This window comes from Pelobates fuscus, chromosome 6 (assembly GCF_036172605.1).
Source record: "Pelobates fuscus isolate aPelFus1 chromosome 6, aPelFus1.pri, whole genome shotgun sequence".
NCBI classification, from domain to species: domain Eukaryota; kingdom Metazoa; phylum Chordata; class Amphibia; order Anura; family Pelobatidae; genus Pelobates; species Pelobates fuscus.
In genome coordinates this window covers 31,786,168-31,802,715 of record NC_086322.1, presented here as the reverse complement: position 1 = coordinate 31,802,715, position 16,548 = coordinate 31,786,168, and the positions used below count along the sequence as shown (strand labels likewise).

Here is a 16,548-nt window from a genome sequence, read left to right as displayed (position 1 = left end):
TTTTTTTTCAGCCTCTTGAGTGAGGCAATTGTGTCTTTTTGAACCTAAAGCTTTTGCATGAGACAGTTGTCTCAAAGTGATACATGTCCCTTTAAGAGTTTGTCAGTAACACTTATTAATCAAATACATTGAAAACACATAAACATATTCTTACTTTTGTCAAAAACCTGCATTTTTATGATAGTGTTCTTATATTCTTATTAAATGTGCTCACATAGCATGAGGAGGGCTGGGAGATAAATCTAAACAGCTTTCAAACTATATCAGCAGCAACATACTGTTACCCCCTATGCTCAGTATCAATATGAATTTAAGGAAGATCAAAGTTCTACTTATTGTAGGAAAATAAATAAGTGCTGAAATACATTTTTTTTAAATAGTTGAAATTTAAACTTCAATACTATACAATCCCAAACTACAAGTCACATTTCCATAACGTTTACAGATCATTGTATATTTCATGTAATCCATTAAAGTTAATTATTACTCATATAAATATTTCACATTATTTTAAAGTATATAATAGACTTGAGTTTTAAAGAAAATCCGCCTCGGCCGAAACCTATCATTCTGGAAATAGACATTTTTTTAGGACACTTGAATTTTAGCTGAATGTCATCTCTTTAGCTCGGCACTATTTCGGCACATAGAATATAATCTTAACTCCCTGTTCAGATCTACAAAGCTTTTAATACCCAGACACTGAATCCTTTATAGCACTGAGTGTTTTATTTTTAGTTTAATTTGTATAAGACCCAACATTTAATTATTCAATAATGTCTTTTTTTCCTGTATTTGTTTACAGATTCCAAATGGTTTTTGGGGTATTTTCATTAAAGGGACACTATCGGCAACCAGATCATTACATCTCATTGAAGTGGTCAGGGTGGAGTATCAGTGTCCCCTAAACCCTGCTTGAAGGGATAGGCTATAAACACCAGAACCATTACATTGTTTCTGTGTGTTTTTTTAAAGGAACATGCATCACTTGACAATTTCTTTTTAACCCCTTACTGCTATTACTTTTTTTTTTAACTTTATTTAAAATGGCTCTTTTAAATGTGAGTTGCTTGTACATATTTGTTTATTTTATCCATATTGGCTTGTACATACTGCACCATTGGTTTTCCTCGCTTTTGTTTTACATACAAGCGGAGCGGTTGGACCACTAAAGGCACTGAGGACACTACACCCAAAATAAGCACCTTATAAGACATTTATCTCTGAGTGAGAGTTGAATATTTTGAACTTTTCTTTCTGTGATTCTACTGTTTCAGTGAGACTTCATATACTGTATTGTCTTAGGAACATGACAAAGAAATCAAGGTGTTGCCTTGGTCTCCAAATTCCCCAGATCTCAATCTGATTGAGCATCTATGGGATGTGCTTGAATGATAAATGCAATCCAAGGATGCCCCACCTCACAACTTGCAGGGCTTCAATCTGCTGGTATTGTCCTGGTACCAGATACCACAAGACGCTTTCCAAGGTCTTGTGGAGTCCATGTCTTGATGAATCAGAGTTGTTTTGGCAGCACGAGAGGGACCTACGTGACAGGCATGTGGTTTTTATGTTATTGATCAGTGTATATTTGGGCTCTTGGCTCTTGTTAGAAAAAGTTTTTAAATTACTTTGTGTTGTGCTATGTTCTCCATAGTCCCATTAGAGTGTCGATATGTGCTCTATTGAAGAATTGTGATTGTCGAAACTTGAGTGCTTGACATAAGATATATGGCCCTGTTTGACTGATTCGATAAAGGTAAATGTGGTGGAGAAGAATATTGGAATGGGGTGAGTATGTTCAGGTTGACATTGTAAATGGTCCATAGAGAGTAGTTAACATTTTGAGATATAAATATGGGATATGAGAATGTAATTTCCGTAAATGTTAATCAAGTCCCCACAACTTTCCTTTATATAGTCCATATATGAAAGGATGTACCGTATATACTCGAGTATAAGCCGAGTTTTTCAGCACATTTGTTGTGCTGAAAAAACCCAACTCGGCTTATACTTGAGTCAGTGTCTGTATTATGGCAATTTACATTGCCATAATACAGACAGGGGCTGTGGGGGCTGTCAGAGCTGTAACTTACCTCTCCTGCAGCTCCTGTCAGCTCCCTCCTCCTCCGCGCCGTCCGTTCAGCATCTCGGTCAGCTCCCAGTGTAAATCTCGCGAGAGCCGCGGGGTCATAGAGCGGCTCTCGCGAGACTTACAGTGGGAGCTGACAGAAGAGCTGACCAGACGGCGCGGAGGAGAAGAGAGCTGACAGGAGCTGCAGGAGAGGTAAGTTACAGCTCTGACAGCCCCCCTCTTCCCCCACTGAACTGCCAATGCCACTGGACCACCAGGGAAGGAGAGCCCCCCTCCCTGCCATATATCAAGCAGGGAGGGGGGACGAAAAAAAAAAATATAATAATAATAATTAAATTAAAAATAATAATAAGAAATAATAATATAAAACAATTTAAATAATTTAAAAAAATTATAAAATTGCCCACCCCCCACCAAGGCTCTGCAACACACACACACACACACACACACACCCACTGCACTCATACACATACACACACTGCACTCATACACACACTGCATTCATACACACACACTGCACTCAAACACACACACTGCACTCATACACACACACTGCACTCATACACACACACTGCACTCATACACACACACTGCACTCATACACACACACACTGCATTCATACACACACTGCACTCATACACACACTGCATTCATACACACACTGCATTCATACACACACACACTGCACTCATACACACACTGCACTCATACACACACACACTGCACTCATACACACACACTGCATTCATACACACACTGCATTCATACACACACGCTGCACTCATATGCACACGCTGCACTCATACGCACACGCTGCATTCATACACACACACTGCATTCATTATACACACCCTGTAAATAAATATTCAATTAATATATTTTTTTTAGGATCTAATTTTATTTAGAAATTTACCAGTAGCTGCTGCATTTCCCACCCTAGTCTTATACTCGAGTCAATAAGTTTTCCCAGTTTTTGGGGTAAAATTAGGGGCCTCTGCTTATACTCGAGTATATACGGTATATAATAGAAAAGAACAATCACTTTTTGCCCTTAAAACAAAAAGATGAATATACAACACTTATCTTAGTAGACAGAGGTGACAGCTTCCTCCAGGGATATCCCAGCAATAATCCCTCCAATATAGAATGGATATATGCAAAATGAGGATACAGCTGTAGATCTACAAAGAATAAAATAAAACAATAGTGCAACACTGTATAATAAAATATGAGTGCGCTAAGAAGAATAGAACTCACAAGATTGAACTTAAGTAGACTCACCTACTATTCCTGTTTGTTGAAACTGATTCCTCTTCTGCAACTGTCACTAGTCTAATACTATCCTTACCATTTTAACCCACCCCCTCTAGCATGTAAGCATGGGGCCCTAAACCCCTCTGTTCCTGTGCATCCAACTTGTCTGGTTACAACTACATGTCTGTTCGTCCACCCATTGTAAAGAACTGCAGAATTTGATGGCACTCTATAAATAACATAATAATAATAATAATAATAATAATAATAATAACCGATCACCCTGGGATAATGATCGGCATTACAACATGTCTTACCTTTCAGCCAAAACACTTACAATGTGTGTTCAGTGGAGAATGTAATATGTGTGATCTAATTTGTTGAATATACATATCTCTCACTACACGTGCAAAATGAGGACTATGCAGTTCTTGAATGTCTTTTCCCTAAAGCGAAAGGCATTTAAAGATAGTGGATAGCCAAGATTCTCTGCCTGATCTGTTGTAAAATCTGAGCCTTAGTGATGCTTTTGATCAATGCATGTCTGCCTGCTAAGCAGAACGTGACCGTTTCTCATTAAGGGCCGGGCTCTTACGTGGGCCTATGTCATGGACGGAGAGGGATTGAACATTTTTAAACATGTCCTCCCACTAGTTCATGCAACGTTACTGAATGAATAAATAGTAGATATTACAAAGAATTTTTTAAAAAAAATAGGTACTGACTAGTGCACTAACTAGTGCTTTGTGATCAAATATCTAAAAAGCTAATTATACAAATGAAAGTGCAAATTAAGGGCACTTAGGTTACAGGAAAAAATGCCTTTACAATAACATGCAGAAACCAACTGTGCAAACATCAAACTGAAATATATATATATATATATAAAATAGTGTGCAAATAATATTAAAAGCAGACACTTATACACGCATCAGAATATTCTGTTACTCTAAAATAAATTAAACAGATATATAGTGAAATATATAGTGAAATATAATTTAATATACGTGACCTCCCAACACTCTCCCAGACTATTTCAGTGCTCTCTAGTGCCCTGAACATAGCGCAATTGTGTGTAATGATGTAGAGAAATTAGAACAAAATGCCCCATCAAAATAGGTTTCTTATGAGGTTGAAACATACACTTTCATTTGATTGATAAAACATAACATTTAATCAAAATTCTATTAAAAATTTATACAAATATATAATCAAAAAAATGAAAAAAAAAATAGAGAAAAAAAAGTAGGGAGAAACTAGGGATACTTACAGAATACAATCCAATTCATATGGATCATATGGAGCCAGATAATAGGATATGTGTATGTAGATTGGCCAGTTTTTTATAGAAGCATACTTCTACTATTAGGGAATCCTTTCAACACATATAGTCAAATTAAAAGTAACGCTTAAAAGTAACAGAGAATCTGCAAATGTAGCGATTCCCTGAGAATCAAATTAAAGGACCACTATAGGCACCCAGACCACTTCAGCTCAATGAAGTGGTCTGGGTGCCAGGTCCATCTAGTTTTAACCCTGCAACTGCTATGTTTACACTGCAGGGTTAATCCAGCCTTAAGTGGCTGTCTCACTGACAGCCACCAGAGGCCGCTTCAGCGATTTACACTGAGTAAATCGCACTTATCCTCATGGAGTCCAACGTCAAATAAGATTCCCATAGGAAAGCATTGAGCCTAGCGCTGGATTAAGGTAAGGAGCCCAGAGCTGGATTAAGGTAAGTGGCTTAAGGGGTTTTCAGTGCCGAAGGAGGGGGAAGGGCCCGAGGGAGGGGGGCACTCTAAGAGCCTATAGTGACAGGAAAACAGTTTTTTTTCCTGGCACTATAAGTTAAGGTATAGGATCCGTTTAAGTGAAATGATTGTATCTTCCCAGATAGGAAGATAATATGCTTCCTACTAAAGTGTATTTATCCAATTAAAAAATTGCGATCTGGTTCAGAATTAGAGGTAGAAAAATGCTAATATAATAACTTTTTAATCATGGAGCTTAAGTAGCCTTAGTCTATACTGTGCCTTCGTGGGCCCTTAATCTTTGAGGTAAAGTAACTAGCTCTATCTACACTGAACAAAATTATAAACGCAAAACTTTTGTTTTTGCCCCCGTTTTTCATGAGCTGAACTCAAAGATCTAAGACTTTTTCTATGTTCACAAAAGGCCTATTTCTCTCCAATACTGTTCACAAATCTGTCTAAATCTGTGTTAGTGAGCACTTCTCCTTTGCCAAGATAATGCATCCACCTCACAGGTGTGGCATATCAAGATGCTGATTAGACAGCATGATTATTGCACAGGTGTGCCTTATGCTGGCCACAATAAAAGGCCACTCTAAAATGTGTAACAGAGTATCTGCAAATGTAGCGGATGGTTGGGAGGTCTGTAGTTTGTTTGCACTAAGTAGGAAGATTTTGACAATGCAGTCCAAACACTAGACAGCAATGTTATGTAGTGCTATATGTTCTCAGACAGCAATGTTATGTAGTGCTATATATTACACATTGTAATGATACAAATCACTGGTTCTGTTATACAGTTAAAGGTAATGTGAATTTCATCATAGCACGCAATTCTTATAATTTAATATTTTCACCCACTAATGTTTGAAAGATGACCTCAAATTGGGCTTATGATATTTGTGTGCCTGTATACGAAATCAAAGAAATGAAACATAGCTTGTTAACTGGCCGAACTCCAAAATCATTAAGATGTAGATTTAGTGTCTACGATTTAAATAAGTATATTTTCCTTGAAATTGGCAGGTGAGTTTGCATCCTATGGCAAGGTACAAAATACCCAATTCATTTAAGTATACACTAAGATTTCGGACTCTGTGCAAGCCTTTTTTTTGTTCTGTTTCTTCGTCACAGATGCCTATTATTATGCAACTGCGCAAGGGTGATGGAAGTATAGCTCAGCGTAAACATGCTTGTTTAATTATTAACGAAACTCCAGTACTCTTGGATTAATATTTGTGGCATTACTATATTCATGTGAAGTAGGGAATTACAGCCCAACAAATTGCGATGCTCAGGTATTTTATGACCCGGCAATATTAAAACAAAATACACAAATGTTATACCAGAAGCTATCTCCAAGCTTGTAGAGGTGACTTTAGTTGGAACCACCATGGCAATAATAAACTCTAAATGTCAAGCTTTCAAGCTGAATAGTTAATAGGAAGAATACTGCCTAGACATAACAAGAGCATAGTACATCACGATAAGCAAGCCGTGCATGTACGTTTCCCACCAGGGATAAAGCACATCCATCCGTGAAGATGGTATATGGCTGACTTTGAAAGTCAACGAACAAGTCGACAAGCTAAAATAATGTCCGTAATTTACATTAAAAGGAAATGGCAAACTAATTGAAAAGGCTAATTAATTCTGACGAGCTAAGATTAAAGAAAAATGAAATTCTTTCACTCTGATAAGCAATGCTGTTTTGTGTCAATTAAAGAAAGATGCTTATAAGAAAACCTGACTGCGGTTATATGAACTGGTTTATATAATTAACCACTAACCTGGATTTATGATTTATGATTGGCTCCCATTTCTTATTCCAGCAAATACAAAAATAGCTCCTGGTACTATGCTTCTCTTACTGGAAATACAAATATAAAACCAGAAACACACAGCTATGCATAATTGATATTGGAACATGTAGACCATAGAGATGGCAATGCATATGTTGACGGCAGAATTGTGTAGAAGTAGCAAACTGTTCACTAAATGCTTGAACATGTAATTTGACTTCTACGGTGGTATTACATTTTAGCTTTCACGGATCCTAGAGGAGAATAGGAATCAGCAAGATCTCCAGTTTTCCTTTTATAATCTTTTATAGACCTATAGGGAATGTTTACATATTTGTGAAAAATTCCAACGAATCCTTAGTAAACTAATCTAATAGACAAATTATTGTTTTTAACAAGGAAAATGACTTCCTGTTTAATGGAATTCCTATGGGATATCCTGCAGGAGGTGAGAGGTGTTAAAGGACCACTCTAGGCACCCAGACCACTTCAGCTCAATGAAGTGGTCTGGGTGCCAGGTCCTTATAGGGTTAACCCATTTTTTCATAAACATAGCAGTTTCAGAGAAACTGCTATGTTTATGAATGGGTTAAGCCTTCCCCCTATGTCCTCTAGTGGCTGTCTCATTGACAGCCGCTAGAGGCGCTTGCGTGCTTCTCACTGTGATTTTCACAGTGAGAGCACGCCAGCGTCCATAGGAAAGCATTATGAATGCTTTCCTATGTGACCGGCTGAATGCGCGCGCAGCTCTTGCCGCGCGTGCGCATTCAGCCGACGGGGAGGAGAAGAGGAGGATCGGAGGAGGAGAGCGGGAGGAGATCTCTCCGCCCAGCGCTGGAAAAAGGTAAGATTTAACCCCTTTCCCCTTTCCAGAGCTGGGCGGGAGGGGGTCCCTGAGGGTGGGGGCACCCTCAGGGCACTCTAGTGCCAGGAAAACGAGTATGCTTTCCTGGCACTAGAGTGGTCCTTTAATTGCTAACAAAATTTTAATAAATAAAATACAGAAGTTTAGGTTTTGAGAAATGTTTCAGCGTAAGGCGAGGTGCCAATTTCCCCTTGTGTCTCATTTAGAGCTGGGTTTTTTTGCCATCCCTAGAGGAGGTCTGCTAGCAAGTTTCACCTTGAGAGTCCTTTAGTTAGACCATTGCGCATTTTAGCATTGTCCTCTAGAGAAACAGAAAAGGACATGCATGGCTCATTACCATATTGGTTCACTTATAAATGTTAATATTTCCATACAAAGAAACACTAAAATTGGGTATAGGACACATCAATGTCATTTTATATATTTAAGAAATTACTTCTACCTAGTTACATGGCTTGTTAAAAGGAAATAGCTTAATGGGTCATCATCCTTCCAAAATAATTCTATCTTTACCTTGACTGAGCTATATAGTACACCAGTCAGGGCTCTGTATCATAAATGTATCTCATGCCTATCAGAACCACCGCCATGTTATAAAGACAATGCATTTCATTCACTGTGTCATTCTCTCCTTCTGTCTCATTGCCCTATACTTTTCACACAGTTATGTATGTATCCCTGCAATATCTGCTTTTGAAACCCAAGATGTCATCACATTCAGTATGGAGACAGACAGATATTATTATTTTTTCTGTCAGGTGATGTTTTTGTAATGCTACATTCTCCAAAATGTCAGGCACCCTATTAAAACCCATAAGCATGACTGCTGACCAGACCTTATCCCCCCTTTGCCCAATAAACATACAAGACCTTATATACAGTATCTCACAGAAGTGAGTACACCCCTCACATATTTGTAAATATTTTATTATATTTTTTCATGTGATAACACTGAAGGAATTACACTCTGCTACAATGTAAAGTGTCCAGCCTGTATAACAGTGTAATTTTGCTGTCCCCTCAAAAAAACTCAACACACAGGTGTACTAAAGGTGTACTAGACCTTTGGGAACAAAAGTGAGTACACCCCTAAGTGGAAATGTCCAAGTTGGGCCCAAAGTGTCAATATTTTGTGTGGCCACCATTATTTTGCAGCACTGCCTTAACCCTCATGGGCATGGAGTTCACCAGAGCTTCACAGGTTACCACTGGAGTCATCTTACACTCCTCCATGACAACATCACGGAGCTGGTGGATGTTAGAGACCTTGCGCTCCCCCACCTTCCGTTTGAGGATGCCCCACAGATGCTTAATAGGGTTTAGGTCTGGAGACATGCTTGGCCAGTCTATCACCTTTACCTTCAGCTTCCTTAGCAAGGCAGTGGTCGTCTTGGAGGTGTGTTTGGGGTCGTTATCATGTTGTAATACTGCCCTGCGGCCCAGTCTCCAAAGGGAGGGGATTGTGCTCTGCTTCAGTGTGTCACAGTACATGTTAGCATTCATGGTTCCCTCAATAAACTGTAGCTAAAACTGTAGATAAAATAAGTTTATCTTGGTCTCATCGGACCACAGGACATGGTTCCAGTAATCCATGTCCTTAATCTCCTTGTCTTCAGCAAACTGTTTGCAGGCTTTCTTGTGCATCATCTTTAGAAGAGGCTTTCTTCTGGGATGACAGCCATACAGACCAATTTGATGCACTGTGTGGCGTATGGTCTGAGCACTGACATGCTGACCTCCCACCCCTTCAACCTCTGCAGCAATGCTGACAGCACTCCTACATCTATTTCCCAAAGGCAACCTCTGGATATGATGCTGAGCCACATGCACTCAACTTCTTTGGTCGATGATGGCGAGTCCTGTTCTGAGTGGAACCGCTGTATGGTTTTGCCCACCGTGCTGCAGCTCAGTTTAAGGGTCTTGGCAATCTTCTTATAGCCTAGGCCATCTTTATGTAGATCAGCAATTCTTTTTTTCAGGTCCTCAGAGAGTTCATTGCCATGAGGTGCCAAGTTGAACTTCCAGTGACCAGTATGAGAGAATGTGAGAGCGATAACACCAAACTTAACACACCTGCTCCACATTCACATCTGAGACCTTGTAACACTAACGACATAAAGACATAACGAGAACATATTAAATGTTAAGACTTTTCAATGATACATATTTATTTGCAAGACGTACAGACAAGTTTGGTGTCATACGGCAACTCTGTGCTCTTTAAATTGTTAGTGAGTACCATTATGTTTTTAATGAATGTGGATGTCTTCCATCGTAGAACAACACTGGGAACCATTAATAGGTCAATGTATATACTTGATTTGCACTAACATATCAAAATTAATTGCACAATTTTTTTTTTAAAAATTTTTTTCAACAAAACTCTAAACTTACTTTGTCTTACCTATGTTGCAACCTCCATGACCAAAGGGATCACATGATATTTTTGGAATTGCTACAAGGGCCCCTCTACACACTGTCTGCCCTTCCCCCCACATGGCCCTGCTTTAATTTGTATTCAATATATTGATTACCTTGAAGTTAATGTTTAAGAGTTGTTGGTATAAATATATACATGTATGGAATAATTTATTCAGAAGTACAAAATGCAAAGTCACAGTTGAATCATGACCTGGGAGAACTGTTTAAAAACGTGACATTTCAAGCATTTATTTACCAAACAGTCCATTGTGGTGCAAACTTAAAAAATGACACAATTCAGTTGCATTTCCATCTTCACTCATTGGATTTCCTGTTCACTATAATTCCTTGTATAGAGGATAAACATTTCAATATAATCTAAGTCATCAATGCTGAAATGCAAAAAAATACTGAATGGTAAAGTGTGTGTTGGAGATACATGTCTGTCTATATGCAACTGTTTAGAGATTCTATTATAACGATGAATGCAATAGTGTAAATCCAATCTAATCGTATTTATTATCTAAATAATATACAGTTACAATTTTAATATTTACTTTGCCTTCAAGCTTTACCCAGATGCTTAAATCAAGTGCACTTAGAAGTGCGCTTACGTATTTTTCATTTAAGTTTAAGAAAACTTTTTCAATACTTGTAATGTAAATCTGAAACAATCTGATCTATATGTGTTTTTACAGATACCTTGGAATAACTCGCCCGTTGACATACCCTGCAAGACAAAATGGAAAGCTGATGGCTAAAATGGTATTTATTGTATGGCTCCTCTCTGCCTCCATTACACTTCCACCATTATTTGGTTGGGCCCAAAATGTCACAGTGGAAAGAATGTGTCTCATTAGCCAAGACTTTGGATACACTGTGTACTCCACTGCTGTTGCCTTTTACATCCCAATGACAGTCATGCTTGTTATGTACCAGAGGATCTTTGTAGCAGCTAAAATCAGCGCAGAGAAGCACAAGTTTGTCAACATTCCCCGCCTCTATGAACAGGAAGGAATATATTGCCTGGAAGAAAAGATTGCACCCAAAAAGAACTCTAAAAAGAGCAAAGCAGTTGAAGAGTTTGCCACCTTGTCGAAACTTATAAGGCAGGATCGGAAGAACATCTCTATCTTCAAGCGAGAGCAGAAAGCAGCAAGGACTCTAGGAATAATTGTGGGGGCATTTACGTTTTGCTGGTTGCCCTTCTTCTTGTTGTCCACAGCTCGACCTTTTATATGTGGCATAAGGTGCAGCTGCATGCCGCTCCGACTGGAGAGGACACTCTTGTGGTTGGGTTACACTAACTCGCTCATCAACCCCTTGATCTATGCCTTCTTCAACAGAGATTTGAGGACTACGTTTTGGAACTTGCTGAGGTGCAAGTACACAAATATAAACAGACGGCTTTCAGCAGCAAGCATGCATGAAGCTCTAAAGGTTACAGAGAGACATGAGGGCATTTTGTAGCCTCCACCTCGTTGGGTTCTACTCTTTAGGAGATGACATTTCACATAATATAATGTAACTTTGTTAGAAATAAGCCTCCAAAAGACATAAATGTTCAGTGCCTCTTACAAATGGACAATGCTTTAGTGTGAAAAATTTAATTGAATCTTGTTTCTTTTTTTCTAATTTAAATATATAATATTTATTACATTCATTAATATTGAGATGCGATGGGTAACTTTGCAATTTCTTGCTCATTGCAGAAGGAATGCAGAACTTAACTGAATGAGATATTTTATGTCCGAAACGGCTATAAAATCAATGAACTTGTAAAAACCAGTTTGCATCGTTTCTATTTATCCAAATGAACTAGCTATTTATAATGCAGTGTCTACTAATGAATGTAAGTGCAATGCGCATTTATTTCTTAGCTCTTAATTACTACTGTTTGCAAAAGAGCAGATTTTCACACAGCAATTTACGAAGCTTTGCATTGGAAACTCCTCACTGGTATGTTTGAGGTAATTCTCTTTTTGCAATAGTTTGATGTGTTTGTAACAGCTTGTATTTTAAGGATTTGTTAACCATTTAAAGAAATAAAACGCTCAGCCCTAGTATTTAATTGGCAAAAAAAGGAAAAAAACAACAACAACAAAAAAACATATTGCTTATGTAAAATATTTAAACGGCATTGTTACCTTTTCCTCAAGTCAGAGTTATTTTTACCATTTTAAATATCTAAATGATAACCCCAAAAAGGCAGGAAAACATGGATTAATGATTGCTAGCCATTTTAGAGAGAAAAAAAAAACTCTATAGAGTTAAAGAAAGGAAATTTCACATTAAAGCTTAGCACATGCTGAGATAAAAATTAGAATATAAAAGTAAACTATTTGTGGGCATAAAGCTACACAGTTGGTCTCTCACCCATATTCTGCATTTATTTGAACCCCATCCATGGGAGTGGGAGTGGTATACGTGACTAGTTAACAACTAGTGTACACAAACGGGAAAATGTATCATGTCATTTTGTAAATAAAATTGTGGAAGAAGTTTAAGAATATAGACGTACTCTGGACATGGGTTTTAGTGACTCGGATCTCCCCACGGTCTTATATTTCACATGAGTGAATCTGTTCTTGTGCAGAATGGTGTGGGCTGATCTACTGATGTTTAATTCATGATAGCTTACCTACGAATAATGTCAGTAGCACAGAAAACGGTACTGTAAATTAGGGTTAGAATTTCATCCTACACATTATACTTGCTTGACCCATTTAGGGTCCAAGTATTCTTCTTCATTGAAGAATATATGTCAGCTTGATTCTTTAACCATTCCGAGTTACCCATTTTCAGTCATAGGATGATTTAGGTAAAAAAAAAAAAAAGCTGCTCTCTTCTTCCTGAAATTTAATAACTTGGGATGGTACTTACTTGGAATCTAGGTTTAGTGAATGGAACGTTAATAGCTTTCTTTTACAGACTTCATTGTAAGACCTAATTCTGTTAGCAGATTTGTATGCCATGGTGAAAGGCTTATTTTGACGCGATCAAGATATATAAAATGTGAAATGCGTATGGGGTTCGCTAAGAATAGACTTCTGCCCTATAAAACTATTTAAAAAAAGCGAATTCTAAACCGCAATATTTGGCTTCACAACCACTTACAAAGTATTTACAAACAGTATATATATTTTTAGATTAATAATATGTAGTAATCAAAATTCTTGTTGGTTGGATAGCAAAATAAGTTTTTTTTATGAAAGTTATTATATGTAAAAAAATATTTTCATAAGGTGATGTATGTAAAATAGTGTATGTTTTAAAGTAACAGAAAATGTAAGAGATTTGGGAATATATTTCTCCATACATTTAGATATCTGTAAATGTTGCAATTAATATATTTACTTGTGTATATATTAGGTTTTTTTTTTAACTTAAAATGTAAAAAAAAGATGTTTCACCCTCACTTTCTGAATCTGCAAAATATATTGCTTTTATTTAAATGCATTCTAGAAATGCAAAACCGTTATAGGAAATTAACAGAAATTTAAAAAGAAATTATAATCTCTTTACAATTAAAGAATAAAGAGTAGTTTAATAGTAATTTGCTTCGATGGCTGAAGCAGATTATTTTGCAATGTATTACTATTTTTTGCCATTTATACTTCTGTTAGCTCTCGGTGAAGTCACTAAAACATCTTCATTGTAGTGCATTCCATTTTTGTCATCTGTGCATTTCATGTATGTTTTTTCTATGTAAGAGAAAACAATTTAAAATATTGCAACGTCCATGTTTGTAAGTATTAAAAAACGTGTCTGTCAAGATGAAGTCCTGCAGTTTCTCTCTCCAGATCCTTTTGATGGCCAGAGATATTGCTGAGAGTTTGTACAAATAATCTTGTCAAAATGCTGGAAAAGTCCTAATAATCCTTTCTGTCATTTGCATAACAGTATCGGGGGTGGATTAAAATTCTGGGAGGCTAGTACCCCACCATCTTTAACCTGTTCCTGTTCCAGCCACTACTGGAACAAATAGACTTGATAGAGTTGTCACAATTTCATTTCCAAATTTCTGCTTTGTTGGAGAGGGGAGGCTTCGCATTTAAATTGCACAAGTCCTCAAACATGACAAAGATATGTCAAGTGCAATGACATTTCATCATAATATTGTGATAGTAGAATTTCTGACAAATGTGTTGAGAAAAGATGATTTTCTTTAAAATGTTTTCACATCCTTAGTTTTAGTCTGCTTTTTATTTTATTTTATTGTTTTACAAACATGAGCTCTAAACCCCAGTGACGTGATGGCACTCCAGAACGCATGACATGCGTTTGCACCTACATCAAATATATGATCATCACTGAAGAGGAGTAAGCCATACTCAATAATGTATAAAGTCCATATTTGGCAACTACCTCGCATTTAATGATTAATAGACTCAATAAAACCTTATAGTGTAGCAAAGTTTAATGTTGCTCTTATCCCACATCTTTCAGCACCCTGTGTGTAACTGCTATTTGACTGAATGTTCAATTTATTCCCAAAATATATGAAGATTAAAGTAGTAAACTGGTACACATTGCCAAGACCCTCCCAGTGGCTCCTTTTTAATGAATGATGTTGCTAAAGGGCAGCTGTCACTTCTATGGAAATTACACTATTGAATAAAACACTGAAAATCACCTTAAACTTGTGTTAACCTTTTTTTTATGTAATAAGCTATAATTTTTTGAAACATATATTAAGGATTTAGCTCTTGCCGCGCGTGCGCATTCAGCCGACGGGGCGGAACGGAGGCAGAGAGCTCCCCGCCCAGCGCTGGAAAAAGGTAAGTTTTACCCCTTTTCCCCTTTCCAGAGCCGGGCGGGAGGGGGTCCCTGAGGGTGGGGGCACCCTCAGGGCACTATAGTGCCAGGAAAACGAGTATGTTTTCCTGGCACTATAGTGGTCCTTTAACCCCTTAAGGACCAAACTTCTGGAATAAAAGGGAATCATGACATGTCACACATGCCATGTGTCCTTAAGGGGTTAAAGAGGGGTGGATTTCTAAAATTTATTTTATTTTCCACACCTCACAAAAACATATTTGCCCAAAAACAGGAGATATGCAATCATACTATTACGAATTCTAGCATGCGACAGTTTTGATGTACACCTTGAAATCTGTAGGATTTTCCAGATGGTGCTAAAGCAGCCAGTTAAGTTTTTTTAAAACTATCATTGTTCGAAATCATGTGATTGTTTAAACTCACTAACCTCTATGTAGAAATGTACATATTATTTTGACTAAATCTAAAGATATTTGACTTTGAATTGTATATCCTTGGAGAGAGTAAATACATTAATATCAATTTAATTGTATTTTTTTTTCCAAATCTTTTTCCTAATTCATTTTTCTTCATCACGAGCGGTGTATACTTACTATACTATAAAAAGTATATTTCTGGAAAAAAAAGTCTGTTGCTTGATAATGCTGTAGTTATTCCCAAATTGTACAATATGTGTGTGATAAAAGCAACATTAAGGCAAATGGGTTTTATTTTCTGTACAGAAATATGAAATAGCTTCAGTTTAAATCTATCTATCATTTTAAATCACTCATTTTCATTTTTTTGGTCTTGGAAGTGGCAGCACCAGGATTTCAATTATCGTTTTACAAGTATTACCTGAAGATTGCACAATAAAAAAAAAAAAAAGAAAAATGAAAAAAAAAGACAACTATATTTTAATCCCAAACTCCAAAGTAACAAGGGGTTAAGCAAAGTCATTTATAGCATGACAGTCTTGGCAAATTGCCAGAAACAGTGAAAGAAGGAATAATGGCAGTCACTAACATACCTAGAATGTCATCGCTCATTAAGGAGTTAATATTCAGGAATATAAACTGTGTTATAACTTCAAAAATACATTTATTTCACATATGCCAGCTGAACAATACCATAATGTCACTTTCATAAATCGAATGTGTTTAAGAACTGAGTACAGGAACAGATTGATATATTTTGCTATATGTGCTTTATCCACAGTCAAGTGATGTGTGTTAATAACTCGTGATTGATAAACACAAATGCACAGCTGTTGCAGAATACAAAACTATAAAGAAACATATTTTTCACAGATCTTTTAGTATAGTGTATAACGCAGTGGAATGGCTTTTTATAATGTATAGCCAACATGTGATGTCTATAGAGCCATCTCACCATATTGGATCATACGACTGCAGAGATTCAGGTTAGCTTGTCTGCACAAGGGACAATGAACTCCTATATGCTTAAACCATGATTTTACATGTATCAGCATAATGTATTTTGAACTGTGCGGTATTAGCATTCTAATAAAGTTTATTAAAAATCTAACCATTCAAGATGTGTCATAGATTCTATTTGTTGCTGGTGGCGTTTGTACT

At 37.1% G+C, this 16,548-nt stretch overlaps 1 protein-coding gene across 1 annotated transcript in view; it reads left to right on the top strand.

The window, feature by feature from the left end:
• LOC134614131 (5-hydroxytryptamine receptor 7) overlaps positions 1-13,350 on the top strand; it is a 51,251-nt gene extending 37,901 nt beyond the window's left edge. The window contains exon 3 of the mRNA XM_063457588.1: positions 10,888-13,350. Within this exon, the coding sequence (XP_063313658.1) occupies positions 10,888-11,659 (772 nt within the window). The 3' untranslated portion in view covers positions 11,660-13,350. The remainder of the gene's footprint in view (positions 1-10,887) is intronic.
• Positions 13,351-16,548: the final 3,198 nt, after the last annotated feature.